General features: G+C 46.2%; 1 protein-coding gene across 1 annotated transcript; it reads left to right on the forward strand.

Moving 5' to 3' along the window:
• The first annotated feature begins 918 nt into the window (after positions 1-918).
• Positions 919-26,046, forward strand: SLC15A3 (solute carrier family 15 member 3). The gene is made up of 8 exons (XM_053284042.1): positions 919-1,640; positions 6,022-6,320; positions 10,339-10,501; positions 14,220-14,327; positions 18,674-18,842; positions 22,245-22,403; positions 23,415-23,573; positions 24,602-26,046. Exons 1-8 carry the CDS (start codon positions 1,074-1,076, stop codon positions 24,754-24,756), a joined length of 1,779 nt encoding a protein of 592 aa, XP_053140017.1. The 5' UTR covers positions 919-1,073; the 3' UTR covers positions 24,757-26,046.
• Positions 26,047-26,474: the final 428 nt, after the last annotated feature.

Below are 26,474 nucleotides of genomic sequence, written 5' to 3' on the forward strand. Positions count from 1 at the left end.
GGTTGCAGGCAGGAATCTCCCTCAGCCCTATCTTGGAGAAGCCAGGGAGGGAACTTGAAACCTAGATACTCTTCCCAGAGCAGCTTCACCCCCTGAGGGGAATATCTTACAGTGCTCACACATCAAGTCTCCCATTCAGATGCAACCAGGGCAGACCCTGATTAGCTAAAGAGACAAGTCATGCTTTCTGCCACAAGACCAGTTCTCCTCTCCTTGGGATGGTTGACATCATCACCACTGAGGTGTCCCTATGTGTCCCTCCCTCCAACTGTACCCAATGTGGTTCAAATCAGTCCAGATACTGCGAAGTTGATTGAGGCGCAGGCAAGCACGCATGCGCGTGCACACACACACACACACACACACACACACAGAGCCAGCCTGGTGTAGTGGTTAGAGTGCCAGACTAGGACCGGGGAGACCCGAGTTCAAATCACCATTCAGCCATGATACTTGCTGGGTGACTCTGGGCCAGTCACTTCTCTCTCAGCCTAACCTACTTCACAGGGTTGTTGTGAGGAGAAACTTAAGTATGTAGTACACTGCTCTAGGCTCCTTGGAGGAAGAGCAGGCTATAAAATGTTAATAATAATAATAATAATAATAGTAATAATAATAATAGAAAGCTGGGTGATCTCATAAGCTTAGACTAAAAAATGCAGGCCAGCCTGATGACTGCTCTCCCGTGCCTCATCTAGTTATGCCCTGATAGAACCTTTGTAGAAAGATGTACTTTGTAGAAGGAGGGGGGAAAGAATCAAAGAAAAAGTGGGTGGGAGGCTGTAAAAGGGGAGGGAAGAAGCACGACTGAAGCCTCATGTGAAAGGGGAACCTGTTCCGGCCAGTGCAATATGAAAGTTTCCTTTCAATGAAATTAGTTGTCATATGATGACTGTACTGAGCAGAGATATGGGGAAGTGCCAGCAGCATTGAAAGGCTTGGAGAGGAGAGGCGAACAAGAAATTTAGGCCAGCAAAGAACAAAAAGACTTTGAAGGGAAAGGGAGAGATTGAGAAAAAGCAGAGAAAGAGGGCCTAACCTGAGAAGAACGAGGATCCCAAGGCAAGGACTGCATGGCCTCTCCAGGTGTCCGAGGGGAACGGAAGCCCCTGTTGGGGCAGAAGGAGACCCCAGAAGGGCCTACTCCTGTGTCCCCTTTTGAGGGCAGAAAGACTGCCTGTGCAGCTGTGCTGCTGGTGGAAATTCTGGAGAGGACAGCTTTCTTTGGCATTGTCTCCAATCTCGTCCTGTACCTCAACAGCAGTAACTTCAACTGGGGTGGATTGCAGTCTTCGCGGGCAGTTCTGCTCTTCATAGGTGCCTCCTACCTGCTCTCGCCCATCGGAGGCTTGCTTGCTGATGCTTACCTGGGCCGCTTCTGGACCATCACACTCAGCTTCCTGCTGTACCTGGTGTCGGCCTCTCTGTTGCCCGCCACAGCTTTGCAAAATGGACGGCTCTTGCTGTGTGGAGAGATGCCGACATCCACAGTCCAGCCTGCATGCCAAAAAGGTAGTACGGAGTGCAAACAACAATTGCCAAATCAGTACTGTGCCCCTATAATGTATGGAGGCCTAGTGCTCCTGGCCTTGGGCATCAGCTCTGTCAAAGCCAACCTGACACCATTTGGAGCTGACCAGGTAAGAGATCTCCCTTCCTTTCTTTCAGAATGGGTCACTAGGGTGGTTCTGCCTTTAGTGGACAAAGGCTCATGGGATGGTTTCATCTGCAGTACACTTTGGACCATTCCCTGCTGCCTCTTCAAAGCAGAATGGTCTCTAACATCTAAAGTGAATGCTTCCAACACCCTCAGTTTCCACCCAGAGTTGTTAACAAACAAATACGAACGCTGCAAAGATACCTGCAAGCATTGTAGCTTAGGTGAAAACAACATAAGTGGTTGTCTATTTTCATTTTTAAAAGTGTGTTTTTCTAGGCTTTGTGGAGAAATAACTGTGCTGTGGGCTAAAGCCTCAGAAAGTAAGGGGTTCCACTCTGTTCATCTTTGTCTTTACTTAAAATGACTCTTGTGAGTTTAATTTAGTATTTTAAAACTACTTTAGTACTTGGAATATCGGAAGTTTCAAATGCACTGTTTGGAAAAGAGGAAGGAACTTCTTTAGTGAGCTTCTTGGGGATAGCAGAAAGAATGGAAGGAAAACCAGTTTCTCCTTTCCTTTTGAGAGGGTGTTGGATTTCCCTTATCCTTGCCCCAGAACCTCAGCCTGCTTGTGGCAGGGTGGCTGCTTTCTCTTTCCAGCACTGGAAGGGCTCAATGCCACTCCTGCAAAGTATTCTTCAGCATCTTTGAATTCATCTTCCCCTCATTTCAGATTGATTCTCATTTCACTGCCACTTAGTTCCTTCATAGGAAGGGTCCTCAAAACATGTGTTAATGAAACTGCCTCGAGTGTGATTGGCCTGCACCCCCTAGTTCGAGCTAATGTGGGGAATTTAGCTCAAAAGGAGAGACGGTTCCAATCAGCCTTAATTTGCGCAAGTGTGTGAACTCAAGAAAATTGGCTTAAGAGAGAGGCTTTAATTAAATCAAAAAGGAGTTTATTTAAAGCAAAAATAATAAGACTAAATCAAGTAGAAGCACTGCAAATATGTTTAAAAATAGACTATTATAAGGCACATTTCTCTTAAAGTTCCAAATTATGTGTAAATTCCCAGGTGGGCCAGAGGGGTACTTTAAACCCCTGCTAATTTGGCAAAGAGGCGCCTTTTAACGTGGTGATTCTCTTTATTTAGCAGGGGGAGAGTAAATGGCCCTCTCCACCCCCCGCACAGTACTTCCAGTGACTGTTGCTGGTGTATGTCTTCTGTTGTTTTTTTTTTAATTGTGAGTCCTTTGGGGACAAGGATCCATCTTATTTATTTGTTGTTTCTCTGTGTAAACTGCCCTGAGCCATTTTTGGAAGGGCGGTATAGAAATGGAATTAATAATAATAATAATAATAATAATAATAATAATAATAATAATACAGAGGGGCAAGATTTCAGAAATAAGAGAAAGGGATAGGTTCAGCGCTGAAGAAGCCGGGCAAGAGGCTATATCACCTGTCCTGGAGAGGAACACCAAGGTGGTCTGCTGGAGTCTCTTGTTGCAGTCTGATGGGGTCCAGAGTGAGAGGCACAAGGGAACACTGAGAAGTTTCGCAGTGGGAGTCCCAGGTGCACAATGGGTCATGGAGTTAGGGATACTTATATTCCAAAATGTGCCTTGAGGGCACATTTCTTTTGTCCTGCTCTGCTGAATAGGGGAGCCCACACAACCTTTTTTTTTTTTAATGCTTTGTGCCTTCCTGGGTAGGAATGTGTGTGAATCGCTTATGATATTCAAGGCTGATGGTGAGGACAATTGGAGTGTGCAGGTGCGTTTATAGAATATCCTGTGCTGGGACGGACTCTCCCAATAATTCTATCAGGAGTTTTGATGGGCACCTCTTCAAAGTTACATCACCGACTCCTCCCTATTGTAATGGAGGCTGCAGTTGCACTGGTGTCTTTTCTGCCTTCCCTTCCTGGCCTGAGGTGTTATCTCTCCTTGTGAGAGGAAGAGGGGAGTTTAGGTTTCATTCCAAGGCTTAAATGACCCTGAATGCCAGACACCTGCAGTTGCCATTTCTAGAGTCTACTTAGCCAGGGCCCCCTCACAGAAAGAAGGAGTGTGAATCTAATCCCCTTTCCAATTTGTGAGGCTTGTAGTCAAATCTAGGGGCGACTAGCCCACTGCCAACTAAGTGACTTGTCCCCATGTTTAACATAGACTGGGAGCTCACATTGCGGTGCAGCTCCTGAGCATAGCAAAAGTGCAATCTTCAAGCCTGGGTGCTTTCCAGACTAGACCCTGCAATAGGGTCACAACACATCTCTGAAGTGTGCTTCCACACTTCCTGTGTCATAACACCACAGTCCCTACGTTGACAACAGGGTGCTGTTCATATGCCGATGCCTTGTTTTGAATTTAATCCGACTTGTGCTATGAGGTCATTTATCTGGTATAAAAAAGGTGGGGTTTTTTCAGGTTGTTCGTTTTCGCAAGACTGCTGCTCGCCCTTCAGGTTTTACGTTTTGAAAGTGGTTTGCCTGAACGGAGCATTTTGCCGCTTTTGCGCGGCTAGTCTGGAAAGCGCCCTGGAGATGCAGTTGCAACCAGGGAGGCTTCTGGGAGCGGGCAGAATAAGCTCAGCTGGTAACACATGGCATTGGCTAAAATGGATAAAAATTGATTTAATTTTTTTTAAAAAAAAAATTAAATCAGATTTTTTAAAAGTTTCAGCTGTAATCAGTTCCCTTTTAAAAATAACTAGATTTAAAATAAAATCTGAATGCCATGTAAATAGCAATAGCAATAGCACTTACATTTATATACCGCTCTATAGCCGGAGCTCTCTAAGCGGTTTACAATGATTTAGCATATTGCCCCCAACATTCTGGGTACTCATGTAAAAATGTATTATCTCTACTGAATGTATGACCCTCTTATGCACTTATGACCCTTTTATGAACTGTGGGGAATATATCTTTTGTTGCTCATCATATACTGCTGCACAATAGTTCCTGTACTTAGATAATGGCTTGACATCAGAGACCAGGGTCTAGCAAGTAACCCACAGACATCCTTTGCTGATCCATTTGGGTCCTTTTTCTTCTATTTTATATCTATTAAAAACCTGGTCTCTGTAGCTGGCTCAGAGTCAGTGTTCTACTTATAAATATTTATGACTCTACATACTACCGGTAGTTAGTATGCACTTTTATTTAGCAAGCATTTAAATAATAAATAGAAATTCTTTTCTTTAAAGCAATGATTTAAATTGGCTCTTTTTTCTTGACAATTGTCTTGCTTTAGATTGATCCACCCTGGTACTAGCACTTGCTAAAGGGAGGTTTCAGTTCTCCCAAATTCATTCGGAGAGGCTCATCTGCAGTCGCCACCAGCTCATCTGGTGGCTACATAGGGACGGGCCTTCTCTGTTGCTGCTCCAAGACCCTGGAATGTGCTCCCTGCAGAAATAAGAGCCTCCTCATCTCTGAAAACTTTTAAAAAATCTCTAAAGACTTTTCTCTTCACCCAAACTTTTTAATTTGACTATGGTTTTAGGGTTTTTTAATTTTTTTTGTTTTAACTTGTTTTATATTGTTGTAAACTGTCCAGAGATGGAGGTTTGGGATGGTGAACAAATTTGATTGATGAATGAATGAATGAATGAATGAATGCTTAATTGCATCCTTATTTAGGGCATCTTTGCAGAATCCATCCATGACTCATCCTTTCCCCCATCTTTCCTTTTGAGCCTGCAAGAAGCTGTTGTCTCCTTCCTAAAAGTCCTTCACTTACCAGCTTTATAAATGTGTGTGAGTGGCCCATGTGCAGTGCAGTGGACAACTCTTTCCCCCATGGGACGGAGTGTGTCAAGGCACAGCTGGGTCTGGGTCTGTACACCACTGGCCCTTGGTTGCAGCTCTTTCCATTTTGTTTTATTTGGTCTCAGGGTTGCTCACCATACATTCCATATACATAAATGCACCAGCCTTGTAAATAAATCCACAAGACTTACAAACCTGCAGGCATTTTACTGGTCCACTTATTCTTGGACCAGTAAAATGGAGAGAGCTGGCCTTGTGGTAGCAAGCATGACTTGTCCCCTTAGCTAAGCAGGGTCCACCCTGGTTGCATTTGAATGGGAGACCATATGTGAGCACTGTAAGATATTCCCTTCAGGGGATGGAGCTGCTCTGGGAAGAGCAGAAGATTTCAAGTTCTTTCCCTGGCTTCTCCGAGATAGGGCTGAGAGAGATTCCTGCCTGCAACCTTGGAGAAGCTGTTGTCAGTCTGTTAGCTGGACCTATGGTCTGACTCAGTATATGGCAGCTTCCTATGTTCCTATGCTTGGTGACCTTTTTGGAAATGAAAAGAGAACCAGATGTCTTCTGATTTACTAATGCATCTCTGCCTGGCCATCTAAAGGAAATACTTACAGGACTCATTCCTATGTCTTGTTTTTCTTACAGGTGAGAGACCGTGGTCGGGATGCAACTCGCCGTTTCTTCAATTGGTTCTACTGGAGTATTAACATTGGGGCTGTGATCGCCCTGCTGGTGGTGGCCTTTATCCAGCAGAATGTGGACTTCTTTATTGGTTACACCATCCCTACTGTCTGCCTGGCCCTCGCCCTCTTAGTCTTTGTCCTGGCTGCCCCCACCTTTGTTGCAAAGCCTGCCATGGGCAGCCAGGTGTCCACCATGCTGCAGGTGGCCCTCCGGAACAGCTGCTGTGGTCAGGCGCTTCAGAAGAGGACTATCAAAGCCAGGTAAGGCAGTGCTTCAGTTGAGCAGGGTGGCCTCATGGCTACCACCTGTCTCTGAAGAAATTAGGTGGACCTATGTAACCTTTATTTAGCTCTTCTGTGATGGCAGCCATCTTGGCTCACTAATAGTGAAGAGAAGAGTGCTAGAATTCCTTGGAGGTCTTCTTTGTTTATCAATGCAGTGTGGGAACGATCATGTAGAAAGAGCCTTCAGGTAGAAGGCTTCTTTGCCTCCAATTCTGTAGGCCTCCCTTACAGCATGGATAAGAGGAGAATTCCTCAATTTAGACAAGCCTCGCATGACTGTGGACCCATATGTACTTGCTAATACACTTGTCTCAATGCCCAAGCCTGAGCAGTTACTGCAGTCTTGGTGGGAATGAGATATGGGTATCTTCCCCTGTGACACAGGGTCCTGAGTTCTAAGGAATGCTCATACTTTGGAAGCTGATATCCTCAGCCCTATTCACACATTGTGTTCAACACTTATACAATGAGAGTACAGTTGAGTTACAGTACCATACAGTACAGATCTGTACATATTCACATGTTATGTTGAACACAGGTACAGCAATGCACTTCCTGTCTGTACCATGGATTTGAGGGGCTGGTACCCAAGTTCACTTTTTAAATGAACACAAGTACAGTCACTCATACAAGAATGATCAATCCTCTTTATTACGGTCATAGACCAGCATAAAATACAGGGGGTGGTTACACAGTGCAAAGTGTAATGCATAACAATACATTAAAAGCCCTATGGGAACATTAAAAAACACTTAAATACGTAAAAGGGCATAAAATAACATTAAAAGGCATAGAAGACATAAACGTATAAAAGGCATGAAAAGTATTAAAAGGGATAAAAGGCACAAAAAGGAGTAATTGCATAAAAGCCTAAGTGATAAATGCAGCGAGACTATATAATTATATATGAAAAGTGCAAAGTTATTGCACAAAAAAGTGGGAGGAGCATAAGTCTTTCAGATGGTGCACTGTGTTGGATGAATGCATTATAGCATGCAGGAGCCAGCAGGACGTCCAACTAGGACTGCTTGGACCCACCATTTACCAGAGTCCAACAGATTTTGGACACTGCCGTACAGAACCTGGCAACGCTGTATGTAATAGTGGGCTTAGAATCAGAAAGCAGCATAGAGACATAGATATGGCTCAAATGTCTTGGGACTTGCATAGCAATGGGTAGATAAAGGAAGAGCAAATGTCTCTGTAATACAAACAGTGAAGTAGGACATGCTCAGTTTTTTCAGTCTGCCCAGAGCCACAGGGGCATTGCCGCTCTGCGAGTGGGATCTTTCTGAAATTTATTTATTTACATTTTATATCCCACTCTTCCTTCAAGGAGCCCAGAGCGGTGTACTACATACTTGAGTTTCTCCTCACAACAACCCTGTGAAGTACGTTAGGCTGAGAGAGAAGTGACTGGACCAGAGTCACCCAGCAAGTATAATGGCTGAATGGAGATTGGAACTCGGGTCTCCCTGGTCCTAGTCTGGCACACTTACCACTACACTATACTGGCTCCTTTTTGACCTTCAAGCACAGCTGAGAGAAGGGCGTGATAATGTGCCAAGATGAATGCCCTCCTAAGTTTTGGGACTTCCGTTTGAGGAAGATATGGTGCTGGGGAGGGTAAATATGTAAGACCTTTACTGATGAAAAAATTTGGGACCCTCCTTAAATTGGTTTGGTGCTCTGTGTCCATTATATGCTGTTTTATAAAAGCTTTGGCCTGATAATAGCTCATATTAAGTAGAATTAAGGGGGAAAGGTCCAAGAATGCTATTTTTGTCTCAGTTGGCCATTTCCATTTAGATTGGTAGCCATCACATAAGGTAAAAGGAGCAAGACCAATGGGGCGAAAGGATAGTCTGAGCCCATAGCTGAGATGGCCACCCACACCCTGAGATGGCCACCCACACCCACACCTCTTTGATCAGGCCTGTCTCCAAGCGCAGAGTGGCGTTAGAGACACAACTTGGAACTTGGAGGACTGACCGCAGGAATTTGGATTGCATGCATGCCACTGGGGCGAAACTGTGGAAGGGACCCAGTTGTCTGCCATAAAGAAGCTGGGCTGGTGGTTTGGCAATGAACAGGTCAAGGGCCGCAGGTACATAACATCCTCCTCTTGTATGCAGGCATTTGATGATGGCGGAGGAGCTCCTCTGGGCATTTTGAACCACATGTTCCCGGTGGGCTTTCCTAGAGCTGCTAGAGTAGAAAACTATCCCAAAATATTTAAGGCATGGGATCTGCTCAATCATATGTCTATCTAGCCACCAAGATTGAATTTTGGGACTTTTGGCAAAGACCATGATTTTAGTTTTATGGTAGTTAATTTCCAAGAGGTATTCCTTACAGTACTGTGTTAGGGCCCTCAGCACTCTTCTGAGGCTGATGGGGGTCCTTGAGAGGATTGCTGCATCATCTATGTATAGCACAGTGGCAAAGTGTCTCCCAGCAAGTGTAGGGGCTGAAAATCCAGGTTGTTGAGCTGGCCCACCATTGTGTTAATTTAGAAATTGAATAGGAGTGGGGCCAGCATGCATCCTTGCTTGACATCCTTCTGGGTTGAGACTGGTCTTGAAAGGTGGCCTTGTGGGTTGTACCTTACCCGAAGTGACGTGTCTGCATGCAGGGCGCGAATTAAATCTAGCAGATGCCGGTCAATGGAGGAGGCTTCCAACTTCTCCTGCAGTTTGACACGAAAGATAGAATTGAATGCTGCTTTGAGATCAAGAAAGGCAGCATAAAGGGAGGTTGCACTGCAGGAGGAGTATTTCCCAAAAAGGTGCTAAAGAACTAAGCACCGGTCATAGTAGGGTGGCCTTCCCTGAAACCAGCTTGTTCATCTGCAAGGAGATTTTCTTGTTCTAACCAGTCCTTAAGTTTCACGTATAGCTTACTGACTGTGTTGAGCAAACGGATGGGTCTGTAGTTGGCGGGGTCATCCTTTCTGCCCTTTTTGAATATGGAGACAATGATTGCTATCCCCCAGACCTTGGGGATTAGGCCATACAAATCAATATGGGTGAAGAGCGAAGGCAAAATAGGGGCTCACCACCAGTCCAAATGATTCTTAATTGCCTCTGGCAGAATAAGGTCCTCCCCGGGGCCATACAAAAACATGTGCAAGTGTAGAGACATCTATACACTCATACAACATAATGGGGCCATTCACATGACCAGGGGCATGGGGGTGGGCGAGTGGGGTGGGAAGGCTGCTCCAACTCACCTTCACCCCAAACGAGTAAGGAAATGCTGTTGAGAGTGCGGATCATGCTCCCAGACGACAGTGTGGAGCTTTGGAGGCCGGGATGATACATTCTGGCCTCTGGATATCCCACAGTGAACCACATGACTTACTTTATTTATTTATTTATATCCCACTCTTCCTCCAAGGAGCCCAGAGCGGTGTTCTACATTCTTAAGTTTCTTCTCACAACAACCCTGTGAAGTAGGTTAGAGCGAAGTGACTGTGAGAGCGAAGTGTGAGAGCGAAGTGACTGGCCCAGAGTCACCCAGCAAGTATCATGGCTGAATGAGAATTTGAGCTCAGGTTTCCCCGGTCCTTGTCCAGCACTCTAACCATTACATCACACTGGCTCACCATATGCTGACATGTGCAGTGCATGTTGATCCTTAATCCCGGGTTAAGTGCTCACTCAAGCCTTTAACCCCGGCTAAAAGCCAGGTTTAAAAGCTGGGCTAGGCGGCACTGCACCTCCGGGATCGGGCCCGATGCTGGTGGTTCTCATGCACAGTCTTACCCAGGCTGGGCTTCCCTAGCCTAGGTTAGGGTGCACATGTGAACAGTCTCAATGTCTGAATGGGCTATAGTTTTGATTCACACCCGTGATCTGAAAGTGAAACTGATGCTTCAGGATAACAAGTCCAAACAAACTGCTTTTGGAACCCAGAATATAGTTCAAGAGAATGTGGCCTTGATTGTGTTTGAACTGCCCTCACACATGTTTGCTCTTCCTTCTCTGTACAGAGCAGGAAACCTGCAAGCAGAAGACGAGGTTGCTGGCCCGCATCCAGGTCCAAAGCACCAGCCTGGGGGGCCTTCCAATGAGGATGTCTCTAACTTTCAGGCAATGGTGAAGATCCTGCTTGTGCTGCTCACTCTCATCCCCTACTGGATGGTCTATTTCCAGGTAGAGCGTGACACCACTCCCTGTCCCCTCTGATCTGTTTAGTGGGAGGACTCAGATGGAACAGAGGGTAGCAGATGAACTTCTTGCATTTCCAAAACCTCCCCAAAGCATAGGGTCTCTTAATGTATACATCACACACACGAAATGCTCTCTTCCTTTTCATTCTCTGTAATATCTGTTTCAAAGGTGTCCTGACATCATTATGATGTGCCACTAAGGACATGGGGCAGGGGCAGAAACACACACATCCTCGTGTTCTAAGCTGAACGGGTCATTAAGTGCAGCTGTGTCCAGAGGAAGCCAGGACTGGCTGCAGCCCCCTATAGAGTGTGTACATTCCGTGGCAAATCCAGGTTTGCTCCTCGGTAAGGTATGAAATGGCTCCTGAATAGAACTAGAATCACATGATACAACAAAACAGGAGAGGACTCCTAGACCTTTCACTGCTGAGTAGAAAAAGGAATTGCAGCAGGTGTCACTTTTCTAATCCCTATTTGTTTATTTCCCCCTCTTTACTTCAACTGAAACAGACAACAAAAATAATCATCTTCCATATGAATAAATGCATCGTTGAATATTTTAAAAAATGCAAAAAGAAAATAAAACCTTAATCATGTACATAATATATAAGCAGTGCCCATTTTTAATAATAGAAGGGGGAACCTTCCAAGGATAGTTTCTCTTTAAACCACAAACAGTTCATTAGAATTAGGCCAGATAACTAAGAACTCCTCTTCTCTGCCATTCTGTTGAAAGAAACCCAATTCAAAGGCCAACAGGAAAGTTAGCCACAGCTGGAGAGCAGGACTGGAACTTACCTGCCAGTGTTGTATCATAATCCTTTGGGCAACTCCCCATACTCAAAGGACCCATAATTCTTGATGTAAGGGTAGATTTATTTATTAATTACATTTATATTTGATCTGTCTTGCATACTGAAGGCCCTGTACATGGGATCCCCAAGTGGTCCCCCACCCAACACAGACTAAACCCTGGCCTGCTTAGCTTTAACCAAGTTGCTGCTTCCTGTGCCTTCAGACCAGAACCAGGGACTAGTTTACCAACTCAAACGGCCTCTTCTGCTCAGCTTTTAAAGATACAGAAGTTCTGTCCTCCTTTGCATCTGTCACTGCACACAGAATGTGAGAATAGCTTAACTTTTTGCCTGTAGAAACACGTACATAAGAACAGCCCAGCTGGATTGGGCTCAAGGCCTATCTAGTCCAGCATCCTGGTTCACACAGTGGCCCACCAGATGCCTGTGCGGAGCCCACAGGCAAGAGGTGAAGGTATGCCCTCTCTCCTGCTCTTGCTCCCCTGCAAATGGTATTCAGAGGTATCGTGCCTCTGAGGCTGGAGGTGGCCTATAGTAGCCATAGATAGACCTGTCCTCCATGAATTGGTCTAAACCCCTTTTAGAGCAATCCAGGCTGGTGGCTGTCGCCACATCTTATGACAGAGAATTCCATAGATTAACAATGTGCTCTGTGAAAAAGTACTTCCTTTTGTGGATCCTAAATTTCCCAGCCTTCCATTTCATGGGATGACCCCTGGTTCTAGTGTTGTGAGAGAGGAAGAAAAATTTCTCTCTATCCACTCTCTCTACTCCATGCATAATGTTATACACCTCTATCATGTCTCCCTGTAGTTGCCTCTTTTCCAAACTAAACAGCCCCAGATGCTGTAGCTTTGCCTGATAAGGAAGGTGCTCTAGACCCCTGATCATCATAATTGCCCTCCTCTGCACCTTTTTCAATTCTACAATGCCCTTCTTAAGATACGGTGACCAGAACTGTACGCAGTACTCCAGATGTGGCCGCACCATAGATTTGTATAAGGGCATTATAACATTAGCATTCTTATTTTCAATCCGCTTCCTAATGACTCTCTCCTATTGATCCCTTCCTATTGACTCTCTCCACTTCTTAGCAGAAAGAGAAACCGGAACGGCAATCCATGTACAGTTACTTGAGAGTAAATTCCACTGAACAAGATTTGCTTCCAAGTATATATGCATAGATAGGATCCGGCTACAAGGTTTGCAGTCACTTTAGATATCAAGGAAGAGGGAAGGTAGAAATGTCAGGGCTTGCCAGTTTCATTTCCCCCCTGGTTCCTGTTACAGGCCATAATATAGCTGTAAAGTTGACAAGCGGTCACAATAAAACAGAAACGAAATGTGCATTAACAAGCAAAGATATGAAAGTGAAGGTGTTTCTGTTCCCATACATTTTTTAAATACAGGGCTATAAATCCTTGTTTGTAGGCAAGTGTTCACTGCCAGGGAAATTTAGAACTAATTTTCCCAGAGAGATATTTGCAAGGGGACAGGGATACACAATTGTAAAACATTGGCTAGGAGGATGGCTGTTCTGATACCAGCTTATGGTACTTCTGGCACATGATTAGTTTCTTAATAATCTGCTTTTTATCTAATTAACCAATTAATGATTAAAATTAAGGCAGAACCAAAAAGAATGCATGAGAGTGCTTCCTGTGAAAGGCACACACAGTTCCAGTGTTTCTTTGAGAAAGGCCTACAAAATGGGGGGTGGAGGTGGTCACCTCTTCGGAGTGAAGGCAAGAAGCATTGCCCTTGCTATGAAAAGGCCGTTTGTGATGTCATCATGCAGCCAAATCTGCTGATGTAGCCACATAGCCAACACCAGGATGACCCTTAGCAGGCATTGCAGTTTGAGCTGTTTGGGTAGTTATCCTTCCATTCTGTCTCATCTGCCATACAGTTGGGCAGGGGACCAGTGTGAGCTAAAGACCCACAGGTGTGAGCAGATCTTAATCTATCTCAGCTGTGGTTTGCTTGTTACAAAACAGATTTTTGTCCTTGTGGCCCCACGTATTTCAAAGGTCAACCCCACCCCTATGTCTTAACTGGCCTTACTCTATCTTCAGAACCTTGTTGCATGCACATGTTATTTGCATGGAAAGCCAGCTGGTGTAGCACAGGCAGCAACAGGCAGAGCATTAAAATACAGTCAGGGCTCCATAACTAATTATTGGTCATAATACTTCTTTTTGGCATTTGAAATGTCCCAGCTGACCTAATGAGCTCTGATCAGCCTGAAATGCATTTTCTGTGGAGAGCTTCAAGAAGTGTTTGTGTCACTGATGACTAACAGATCCTGAACTTCACAACCAGGTTCTTTGTACCACAGTCTGTGAATCTGTGCGTGTGTGCGCGCGCAAGCACACACACACACGAACTACAAAACAGGTCTTGTATTTCTGAGGGCCAAACGTGGAGCAAGAGGAGGGGGGTATTTAACCCTTTCCTCTTGCACCATAGTCCCAAGGAAAATTGCACCCCTGTAGCTGCTGTTAGTCCCAGGGGAAAAGCCACTCTTGGTATTAATGGAAGCTTCCGGGTGCCATTTTCATCAGGATTGCAGTGTGCAAAGAAAAAAATAAATATCCCTCCCTGCATGCCCCAGGCCCAATACTGGTCCCCCCTCATGAGGCTACTATTTAAACAACCGCCATGCAGAGCCAAGCGACATAAACATAAAATACAATGTGCATAAACATGGCGTTTCTTCTCTGGAATGTGGCATTTGGCCCTTATTCTCTGGAAAGAACAGCACAGCTGTTTGCAGCTGATGATCTGGAAATTTGCCCACCAAAGAGCTCATACTTTGACATTACCTTGTGCTAGGAGCACCTCTTCCTTCTGCAATGACTTTCCTCTTCTGTTGCGTTTTAGATGCAGTCCACCTATTACCTGCAGGGTCTGCACCTCTTAATCCCCAGCATCTTCCAGCACAGCTATTTGAATAGCAGCACTCACCCCACGTCCATCAATAGCTACACGGTAAGCCAAAGCAGTGGTTGGCTGCTACCTTGTCCCGTGGCACACTGAATGGTGTGGTTTTGTTAGGGCTCCAGAAGCCAGGATAAGAGGGTTGCGTCAAGTTCCACGTTTCAGAAGATGTCCTCTGATGCTGTCATTCTGCAACATGGTGACACACATTAAGGTGGTTCACATGACCTTCTGCTAGGCCAGGGAGGGCAGGCAGATGGAAGGCAGGAGAGCACCTTTAACCTTCCCCCCAGACAATCCAGCATCGACCCCAGCCATTAGGGATGTGCACAGACTGGTTCAGAGATCCTTTTATGGACCCCCGAACCAGTTCGAAGGTCCAGCAGTTTGGCCGATTGGAAGGTGGAGAAGGATAGCTTTAAGGACCGGGGAGGGTGCTCTTACCCCCCTCCCCTGCAACATTTTCCCTGCCGGTGCTGTGCTTTGAAATTGTCCCATGGGGTGGTAGTGTACCTTCTTGCTGCTCTGGTGTGTGGCGGACCAGAAGTGCCCGGTGCATGTGCAGACATCAGAAGCACCAGGCACTTCCAGTCTAGAGGGTGGCAAGGAGGTACGCTTCCACCCCATGGGATCATTTTAAAGCACAGCTCAAGCGGGGAAAACGTGGCAGGGGTGGGGGTGAGAGCACCCTCCCCCCATTCAAACTGGTAGTCACCGGTTCCATGCACATCCCTACTAGCCATGCAGCTCGTGCAGCCACATGACTGGCTCTGCCACAGCATTCTGGAGGCCGGGAAAATGCATCCCAGCCTCCAGTTATCCCACAATGCACCATACGATAAGCATGGTGCATTGAGGAATTCCCCCATGAGCTGGGCGCTCTAGGCTCCCAGCTCTATGTCTGCTTTGGTCATGTAGCTAGCTCCCTTTAACCCAGGGAAAACCCTCTGGTAAATTCCCAGGCTACTACCCAGAGAGGCAGTGCTAGGATCGGCCTCCATCCCGACGCTTGATACGATCAGCCCTTCCCAGGTAGGGCTGCTTGTGTGAACAGCCTCGTTGTCTGTTCAGCAGGATGTGTAAATGAGCACCAGTGTTCCTCCAGACAGGGCTGCTCAACTTCGGCCCTCCTGCAGATGTTGGCCTACAGTTCCCATAATCCCTGGCTATTGGCCACTGTGGCTGGGGATTAGGGGAGTTGTAGTTCAAAAACAGCTGGGGGGCCTAAGTTGAGCAGGCCTGCTCCAGAGTGAGGAAGCGTTAGAGGTTAGAGGCAAAAACAAGAGCATGAAATGGCATACCTAGAGCAGAATCCCTTCTTTTCTGCAGCCTGAGCACAATTCTTCCTTTTGCAAGCAGAATGGCTCCTGACAAGCTGCATGTGACTCTAGCTATGCTCACAGGCCTTGGCTACCACAGACAGAACAGAAATTGTTCTTCTTCCCTGCAGGCCACAAACTGGGCTATGGTAAGGGAGGAGTTGAAGTGGAAGAAAGGATGTTATGTATTTGCAGGAGAATGAGGGATTTGGGGGGAAGAAGTCAGATGCCTGTGCTAACAGCAGACTTGTTTCTCAAGGGGATTGCTTCTATTTCAGGAATATGAAACTATCCCTTTTATTTTTTCCTTATGTTTTTAAGGAATAAAATGGTGGAATAGAATACTGATTTGCCTACATCCCCATGCTTTCTGATGTTGTCTGCCTATTGTCTGTGCTATTGCAATTTAAGGGATCTCTCTCAACTTTGTTCTGAGGAAAACATCCTTTAGTTTACACCACAGCTCCACAAAACTGAGGGCCAATTCACACAGCCATGAGGCATATGGCAGTCTCTGTGGAAACTTGTCTGAAATGTCTGCAAACACCGTCTTCCTCCTTGTGGTGAACAACAAACCACGTGCATGTCTCACCATGTGCAGAATTCGGCTTTTTGAATGTTGCTTTAAACCTCCATAAATGTGTGTTGGGAGTTGTGTGCTAAAGAATGAGCCTGTAAAAATGTGCTGCTCCACTCCAAGCAGCCCATGAGAGCAAGGGTGCAATGCACAGTGATTTCAAGTGGTCGCCATGTGCCCAATTGACTATGAATTGGCCATAATGAGAGCCACTTCACACAGACATTTCGTTGAAAATATAGGTTGAGCAGATGGGCATAGACTTCAGCATGGGTGTGTTGGAAGTGAAGGACTTTGTGCTGTCTCATGTCTCAGTGACAGAGAGGGACAGACTAGTGAGTCAGAGGGCTAGAGAGGTCAAGACATTGGTCATCCCTTCTCTACTGCTCTGACACTAGGGATGTGCACGGAAAATCTTCGGTGCTGGCGGGGGTAGAGCTTTAAGGGTGGGGGAGAGTGTACTCACCACCCCCCGCCGCGTTTCCCCCGCCGGCGCTCTCCAAATTTAAAGCCCCTCGGGGCAGCAGCGTTCCTCCCTGCCGCCCCATTCCCCCCGTCGGCCGGAAGTGGCCGGAACGCACGACGGGCGCACGCACGCTTGCGATTTCCGGACACTTCCGGCCAACGGGGGGAACGAGGCGGCAGGGAGGAATGCTGCCGCCCCGAGGGGCTTTAAATTTGGAGAGCGCCGGCGGGGGAAACACGGCGGGGGGGTGGTGAGTACACTCTCCCCCGCCCTTAAAGCTCTACCCCCGCCGGCGCCGAAACAGCCCCTACACCCGAAATGTTTCGGAGGCCTTTACAATGGCCTCCTAAACGTTTCGGGCACAAGCCTATCTGACACTATCCCTTTGGTATGTAGATTGCTATTCTTAGGGACTGCCTTCCTTCCTTCCTGCCACTTCCTCTTTCTCTCTTCCCTTCCTTCTCCCTTGCAACAACATGTAAGCTCCTCTCTCGCTGCACCATGTGTGCAGAGATGCATCCGTTTGCATCCAGCTAGCTAGCTAGATTAGAGATCCTATCTCTCCACTTTACTATCCAGAATGGAGTTCACTAATAAATACTCCTATATTGATTTGAAACTATGAACTGGCTTCAAGTTATTTTACTCTTAGCATACACGCATGCCTGGGCAGACTCCGCTATGTTGTGCCTCTGTGCACTCTGCTATATTAGAAGGGTATCTCTTACCAGAGAGAATTCCCAACAGGGTGAAGTGGCTGTGTGTCTGTCCCACCACCCCCGCCCCATCAAGTGTTCAGTGTGCAACTTGGTCCACTTACCCTGGCGCTTTGGGGAGTCATTCTTGGCACAGTAAGTGGGGATAGGATTGCAAGTTGTGGGCATTTAGTTAAGCACAACTATTGAAGTCCTTGCATGATTCCACTCAGTATGACAGCTTGTTTACGTGATATGGCCCTTAGCAGTGTCATGGAACGGACAGCCCTATTTCGAACACTCTATAAAATATGCTCATGTGCATCAACCCCATGGAGCAGAAATCCATAGTGTTGTGACTGGTTGCTGTAAATCTACAGTATCCATATTTGTATCCATCGTGAGCCAGTGTGGGGTAGTGGTTAGAGTGCTGGACTAGGACCAGGGAGACCCGAGTTCAAATCCCCATTCAGCTGGGTGACTCTGGGCCAGTCACTTCTCTCTCAGCCTAACCTACTTCACAGGGTTGTTGTGAGGAGAAACTTAAGTATGTAGTACACTGCTCTGGGCTCCTTGGAGGAAGAGCGAGATATAAAATGTAAATAGTAGTAGTAGTAATAATGGTATCCATAAATACACAGGGGATCATGGGCCTGTAGGCCCGTGGCAGAACATCTGTTTTGCATGTGAAAGGTCCCCGGTCCAAACTCTGGCAGCATCTCCAGGTAGGGCTGGGAAATACTCCTGCCGGAAACCTTGGGGAGCTGCTGCCAGTCAGTGTAGACAATACTGAGCTAGATGAACAAATGGTCTAACTCAGTGGGGCTGTTCTCATGAGTAGCCCTACTTGGGCTTGCACAGCCCTACCCGGGAAGGGCTGCTCATATGCAGCGCTAGGATCAGGGCCCGCCAGGTAGCCCGAGTTTTTTACTTGGGTGTTCAACTGAGGTAGAAGGGCACAAGCACACCTTTCTGCCTCAGTTCATGTAGCTGCTTGGGCTGCCTGCCTAGAGTGCCTGGCAGTGGGGAAATCCCCCAATGCACCACATTCCTCGTGCAGTGCACTGTGGGCTTTCTGGAGGCTGGGTTGCATTTACCCAGCTCCAGATGGTCGCGCCACTCCCAGCAGCATGGGTCTTGTGGGCACATGAGCAGTGCTACCGGAGAAGATGGCTGGAAGCTGGATCATCTGGGGGGAAGGTAGGTGTGATCCTGTGTTTCCCCTCCAGTCCTCCCTGCCCAAGATAACAATATCAGGTGAATGACCTTAGTATGAGACAACTTCCTATGTCCCTATCTACATCTGATTCTTTTTTGTCCTGACCTCATTCTTCCTCTAGCTTCCAGATGCCTGGCTCCTTCTAGCTAACGTGGTGGTTCTGCTTATCTTAGTCCCACTGAAGGATCGAATCATAGATCCATTCTTGGCAAAGAGGAAGCTGTTGCCTTCAGCACTAAGGAGGATGGCTCTGGGCATGTTCTTTGGCATTACCTCAGTCATTGCAGCAGGTGAGTTCCGGTCATCCATCCATCCATCCATCACCATTCCTCTCCCATTTCTTGTGTTTAAACTCAAAACATAAAAGATCAGGGGTTTATTGGTTACTTTGCCGAAATAGCATGAGAAACAAACTTGTTTACAGGTGGATAATTTCAGGGGCCAGGAGAATGTTCTAGCATTTCTGAGCTTCCGTTTGTATGCTCAGGAATATCATGTGCTGCAGCCCTCCTAGGTTTGTACCACTTTAAAAAGCATCTGGGAGATTGCATGTTTTTGGATGCTCTTCTGCGCAAAGCAAAACAAAACACAGAAAACTGACACACCAGAAAGAAAGCGTACCTTGAACCTTATTTTGTGACATATACATTGTTTTGTTTTATTCCGTGAATTGTTTGTAAACTATATATTTAATTCTCATAGATGTGCCTCTGTGGGGATGCGTCCCGGCAACCCAGCGGATTGGTTGGACAGCGGAGGCGCCAGATTGGCTGGGTGGTGGGAGACGTTGGGATTGGCTGGGTGGCAGGAGGCTGTTGAGTTGAGCTGCAGCTGTGGGTGTGTGTGTGTGTGCCTTTTTGTCCACCTGCAGCCTGATGAGGGTCTGTGTGGGGGGAGGGGGGAGGAACGGAAGGGGGGAGGGCAAGAGAGCGTGAGCCTGGAGGGAGGGGGGAGAGAGGAGAGACCGGGGCAGGAGGGAGAGGGAGGGGAAAACAGCCGGCCCCAAAGCGCACAGATGCTCTGTGCGGGTTGGCTAGTTTTTATTCTGTGAACGTGTTTTAATTGTTTTCATTTTAGTTTCATATTGTAATTTGGATTGTGTACACCACCTGGAGAGAGAGAGATACCAAGTGGTAGATTGATTGATTGATCAAGCAAGCAAACTTCCCATAAGCAGGAAGCTTTGTGTGACACATATGCAGCCACATCATCCCCCACCGGAGTACTGTACTATATGCCTTTCCCCCCTGAAGCTGTAAATCTGCCTGAGTCCTCCAGTGCTGGATGCCCAGGATGCTTTAGCAGTGCTGGCTCCCCACCAGGCCATATGACTGGCAGAGACCAGCACAGACCACACAGTTGGTCCATGTAGTGAGTACCGGGAGGTCCTCAAGTGGAAGGTGCCTGCGTTTCCCCAGCACATTTTCTGTACAGTTGAGCAGGGCTGTGCCCAGTTGGGGCCATCTGGGCACAGAGCAAATGAGATCAAGTTTTTTATGAGACCAAATAACTTGTTAAGGAGATCCTGCCCTGCGGCCAGCTGGCAGTCCTTGCAAAACTAGGCAATGGTGCACTTGGGGTGCTCAAATTTACAAGAGGAGGCCCAGCCCTGTTACACCTTCTGAAGCCCCAGGCAGAGGCATATCTAGGGAAAATAGCGCCTAGGGCAAACACTGAAATTGCGCCCCCTGTCCAAGCATCTGACACCCATCTTTCAGATAACTTGACCATAATATCAGCTGAAAAATATGTCAAGCTCGTTAATCTTTTAAAATTTCAAAAACTATTTTAGCAGTGGACTTAGCCAGACCAAAAAATGCTGGAAAACTACAAATTTCAGTATGCTGGGGCTGATGAAATACCCAAATACTATGTGGAGGTGTACTTGGAAAACTAAACAGAAGTGCCTGTCTAATTCTCTACTATGTATTGTAGCATCACCATTACATAAGTTTTAAAAATAAATGGAGAATTTGACTTTTCCCAGATACTCTGTAAATAATTAAAGGATATGCAGAGTAAACTGTGTCACTGCTTGGAATATATTCTAGTCTTTCAGAAAGACAGTTAAAATAGAGAAAGAGAGCAAGAAACTCCCAGTGGGCCTTAATATTAAGGATTTCACACTGATTCAAAGACAAATTCACCATTAATAGCCATATTAGCAAGACATCACATTTAACTCACTTATCACAAGAAGCAAAGTAAGAGCAAATGAATACAATCCTAGCTCATAAGCATCAGCTCAGTATTCACAAGCCCTGATTCTCTGTACATAGTGCCAATCTGAATATGTGTACAGTGACTTATATTATATATATATTTTTTTACCTGTAGCCCCTTTGGGGGGCTTCCTAAAGGCTGGGGGGTTTGCAAAGGTTCCTCCTCCCCTCCACTGGCCTCTAGGGCCTCGCAGGGACCATTTGAGCATGTGCAGTGGCCTTTTTAAAAAATCTTTTTTTAAAAAATGGCCACTGAAAACAAAATGGCCACCGCGCATGCTCAAATGGCCTCTGTAAGGCCTGGCATGACCTAGGGCCTCACAGAGGCCATTTGAGCATGCACGGTGGCCATTTTGTTTTTGGCAGCCATTTCTTAAAAAAAAAAAAATTTACAAAATGGTGCCCCCCTTCAAGTGGCGCCCAGGGCACGTGCCCTGCCTGCCCTACCCCTAGATACACCCCTGTCCCCAGGCTCACATACCATGCAGCTTCCTGCATGCATTTAGTGCTCTGCGGGAGGGGGTGTTGTTGCAACCTCCTAATGGCACTTGCGAAAGCACACACTTGTACAAATGCTGGAATTGCACAACAACGTTGTGCCATCACACAGCCATTGGACATAATGGCTGGGAGATCGCACAACTCCCTTGCACAATTTTGTCATTTGTGCTAATGTGTGCTTTCACAACTGCCATTCGGAAGCTAGAGCAGCACCCACAGTGTGCTGAACGTGCACAGGAGGCTGCACTGTCAACCACTGTTTTAAGAAGGCTATAGGGTGGCTATAGGGTGCTGAGTTGATTACTGATGGGACAGTCGGGGATAGAGCTTGTGGATTTCATGAAAGGCCCTCCTCCTTTCCCTGTCATTATATGAGCCCCATGCAGTTATAGACTGGTGACTTGCAACATCTGGAAAAGTTTTCCAGATTGATATCCTGATGTTGATGCTCAAAGCACTGTCCTCACCAGGAGCAACTGTATATCGCGGGCTCCCTGATTGCCATATGGAAGCCCAGTATGGTTGTCCTGAGGGACCAGAGCAACCCCACTTGCAGTAGGAGGCAGTCCTGAGCAGCAAACAGACATTCCTTCTCAGAAGAGAGGTGTGTGCTTGGCCTCCTCTCACCCCGCCCTGTGCTTCACTGCCTGTGCACCAGCCTTTAAGACTCCTTAAGCATCACAACAGCAACTCATCAAAACAGTAGTCAATAGGGGGAGGGGGCAGTTCAGAGCTTGAATTGGAAAGCAATAAAATGCATTGAAGTACATCATGAGGTTATCTTGTTATTAACAGCTGGGGCTGTCATTGTATAAAGCATACTGTCCTCTTGTTAAAGGAATAGCAATCCTGCTAAGGGGTCCTTCTGATGACAGAGATGGGGTCCCCTCACCCAGTTATGCTGTGTGGGCGGCCTCATCTAATTGTATGTGTCTTCCTTTGGTTCCAAGTGCTGTTTGTTCCCAACAGGTGTTCTAGAGACTAAAAGGCTGGAATACGTGAACAACAACCAGACCATCTCACAGCAAATTGGGAAAGATAAATATTTTGCAGCCCCACTCCCCATTTGGTGGCAAATCCCCCAGTACCTGCTCATTGGAATCAGTGAAATCTTTGCTAGTATTCCAGGTAAGCAACACCACAGGCACCTTTTGCCTTTGCAAACACAACCCTCACAAGGGGAAAGCCACTAGGAAGCAGGGGGGTGTGGGATTTGGAAGAGAGGAACGGTGGGCAGGGAAAGGTCTAGCCCCCCCTGCACTTCCCTGCTAGTGCCCCCCACCTACCCCCCACAGCAGATTCTCTTCTCTTCCAAAAGGCGCTTTGCTTGTTTGCTAGTTGCCTTTCTACTCAGGGTGGTGCACAAATGAAATTCTCTGGGGAGAGCATTCCAGACCATGGGAGCCACTACTGAGAAGGCCCTACTTTGTTTCCTGGCAGACCAAAACCTTAAATGATGGGACGCAGATCGCAGAGTAAAGCCACAGGGAGACTCATATGGAAGAAGCCACTTATCACTGAAAATGTCTCTGGCTGACATGATGTGCGTGTCTAACATGAATGGAAGTGACTTGCAGAGTTGCTGCTGCAGACACGGAAGCAGCAGTGCCACCCTAGAGAACGGGCAGTTGTGCTAGAAGCATTACTGTATTTCTTTCCATTGTAGTGAATGGGGGAAAGTGCAGTCATGCTTCTAGCACTTCTGCCCATCCTCTGCAGTGGGTGCTGCAGGTTCTGTGTCTGCAGTGGCTCTGCAAGTCACTCCCATTCATGCTAGACAAGCATATCATGTTAGACAATAGAAAGAGACATTCTGAAATCTCTGGGAAGAACTATGTGAAGGAAGAGGAGGATCGAAATCCAAAGAGAGACCATTCCCTTTTAACAAAAATTAAAAAAATTGAATTGAAATTATTTTTAGTTAGCCAACTGGGGATTTACTGGAAAGCAGTTTTAAAAAATTGTGTGTGTAATGAAAGCTTTTTCCTTTTCATAAGACTATAGTGTTTAATTATAAAGTCCTAATTGCCAATGGGGGCTTAATTTCAGAGGTTATGACTTGTTCTTTTGTCATCTCTTGGCTGGTTCATAAAACTATACCGTACTTTCTTGGCTTGCTGACTCTTCCCTCTTTCCTAGGGCTGGAGTTTGCCTACTCTGAAGCTCCCAAATCCATGCAAGGAGCCATCATGGGCCTCTTCTTCTTCATTTCTGGTGTGGGATCTCTTTTAGGATCTGGCCTCCTGACTTTGCTCTCAGTGTCACCCAATGGATGGATGAACTGCCCAGAGGATTATGGTAAGTAATAGAGACATAAATGCCCTCCAGCCACAAGACCAGTCCTCAGAATTGAAGTCAACAAGGCAGTGTTTACCAGAGTTGGGAAGATGGATCAAGTGCAAAAGATTGCACAGTCACACTTTTAAGATGCAGTAGTATACTCTTACGCCTGGACTTCAGGGCTGAAGTCCAGGGCCTCCACATCCCCTGGGGCCCCAGAAATCCTCCTTAGACTGTTTTGGGTGGTGTGGTTGCCGCTGGCCTGCTGTGCTGGGTGGCCAAGTGTGGATTAAAACCTGTGCCGGGTGCTTTAGAGACGGGGGGGGGGAGTGGAGAAAGAATGGGAATATGTTAGGTTGCGTGTTGAAATGCTTCTGCTAATGCATATTTGCATAAATATACCTGTTTTATATTCTTATATTCTTGTGAGTTCAGTTGCTGTTTGTGCCCTCAAGAACCTATGTGTTAAAAAATACTGTGTGTCACAGTGTGTGTGTCTGTGATGCTTAACTTGCAGTGGGGGAGGGTCCTGCAGCAGAGGGAGGCCCTCCAAAGGCCTTTAGGTCCAGGCTCCAAAATTAGCTAAGGGCACCTCTGCTAAGATGTCATACTAATAAATCTAGAATGTCTTCATATTCACAAATCTGGATTTGAATTATTACTCCATTCTTTGGAAACAGTTTGGATCAGTTCAGATGATCACCTAACCTTAGCTACCGTAGTTAGGGCCTTAAGACTAACAATTCCATTTTCCCTCCCCCCCCGCCTCCCCTTACCACCTCTGCTTGCACAGCTGAGTATCCCGGTTTGTTTAACAAAAAATGGAATTGTGGTGTAAATCCAGTTTGCAAGCCATGATGTTAAACCAGAGTTTAATACTGACTTAATGTCCTGGCTTATAACCCAAATTTAAATAACATTTCCCAGCTTTGCATGAGCCATGGTGCCATGGTCTAAACAAACCAGGATGTTAAGATCACAGCTCTCTGACAGAACCATGCTTTGGGTACACTAATGACTCTCTCTTTCTCCCCCTGCGCCCCCAGGGAATATAAACAAGTGTCGGATGGATTATTATTTCTTCCTGCTGGCTGCGATTCAGACAGTAACCTGTGTCCTCTTTGTCTGGATCTCCGTCCATTACGAGCGCCATAAGCGGTCTGCCTCCTGCCCCTCCTGTGTTGGATGTGAGCACAACTAACATGCTTAGGAGTTTTCAGGACCATGAGGAGGATCAAAGACCTCAGCATGCAGCCCAACAACACTACCATGGTATATGATTAACCTGTGGGATGCTGTGACAGCTAAAAATATATACAAGGGGATTAGCGAAATGAATGGGGGAATATAGCCATCAGTGACAGCTAGCCAAGAGACTTGGTGAATATAGCCCCATTATTCAAATTAGCATTAATGTCTTATGTCCAGAACCTGAGTGTGAATAACAGAACATGGAGACTGGGGGTTAAGTATTACCCTGAAGAGTACCCTGAATTCAGGCCACTGAGTCTAGATTAGGTGGGCTGTTCATAAGATTGCTCTTATGTCAACAGAGCCCTGTTCCTACCATTACCTATTAATTTTATCTGCAGCTAAGTCATTCTTTGTTGGGGGAGTTATACTCCCTCAAAGTGGGGGGGACTTCTATACCACTCTACCCTGCTCGCCACATTTAGAGTGCATTCCTTGAGTAAGGTCATCTTATCCTTACATCCTTTGTGGAGACTGCTTGAAAACTTCCTCCTAGACAAAAGATTCTCACTGGCTAAGGCCAGGATGGATGTAATAAATGGAGATCAAGGGTGGTGGGTGATGGCAAAACATCAGATCTACAGCTAACTTTGTATATAATATGCAATGGGGAATGGGAATTGCATATAAAATGCAATTGATGAAATGTTCTTCTCTTGTGTGAACTGGCTTAGTCACACAATAATGATGCACATTATCAGTTGCCATTTCCCCCCCCAGAGGGAAATCAATATGCAGTGGTCTCCTTCCTCTCCTCTTCTGCCTAAAAATGGTGAATCTGGCATTTGAAGAACATAGAAAGTGTTACATATACTGGCTGATACGATGCGTTCAGGCTGCTTTGTGCAGTGGTCCAGGTGTGAAGGGGGAGGGGCAGAAATTTTTGCATCTCTCCACTCCCTCCAAAGCCCTTTCTACTTGCATAAATCTGCTCCTGAGAGATGTGCTGCAGGGATTCTGAAGTCTGCTTACAGACCCACAGCCCTCCTTCTCTCACCAGAGGGCTGCTGATCATCTTGGCCTCCGCTCTGTGAAGTGGCTGTATGACCTCATCTTGCATACATGGAAGATACAGAAATAGATTTATATTCCTTAGTGAAAGCATCTCTACTTTTGTTTTGAAAGACAAAAACATTTGTGATCCTTGGACTGGAAATTTATTTTTTGTAAATGTGAGCCCCCGTGTACAAAACCAAGACATTCTAATAATAAATTCAGTAACCTTTTTGATGACCTCTAAGTTAGCCTCTGTATTCCTTCAGAAAAAACTTGGGATAACCAAACACAATGAAAACACAATGAAAAGATGGTTTCTTAACAGTAGGGTGGATGAAGCCCAAACAAAAATGTTATTGGAAATGTGGTTGGTTGGTTGAATTTAGCAGGGTCTGAGAACTGGTCCAGAACATCAGACACACCCAGCTGGGCTGGAATTTATCACAGCCCATTTAAATTCCAACCATGAATGCACTGGATTTGCTCATTAGCTGTGTGTGTGTGTGTGTGTGTGTGTGTGTGTGTGTGTGTGTGTGTGTGTGTAACAAAAATTAAAATGTTAAAATCTATCTAGAAACATTTCATGCTGACAAAGATTTCAGGAATTCCAGAGATGAGTTCCACGGGGCCTATAGCGATCATTTCCCAGTCATAAAAACATAATCTTAAATG

The sequence above is a fragment of the Hemicordylus capensis genome, chromosome 1 (genome assembly GCF_027244095.1).
Source record: "Hemicordylus capensis ecotype Gifberg chromosome 1, rHemCap1.1.pri, whole genome shotgun sequence".
Lineage (NCBI taxonomy): Eukaryota > Metazoa > Chordata > Lepidosauria > Squamata > Cordylidae > Hemicordylus > Hemicordylus capensis.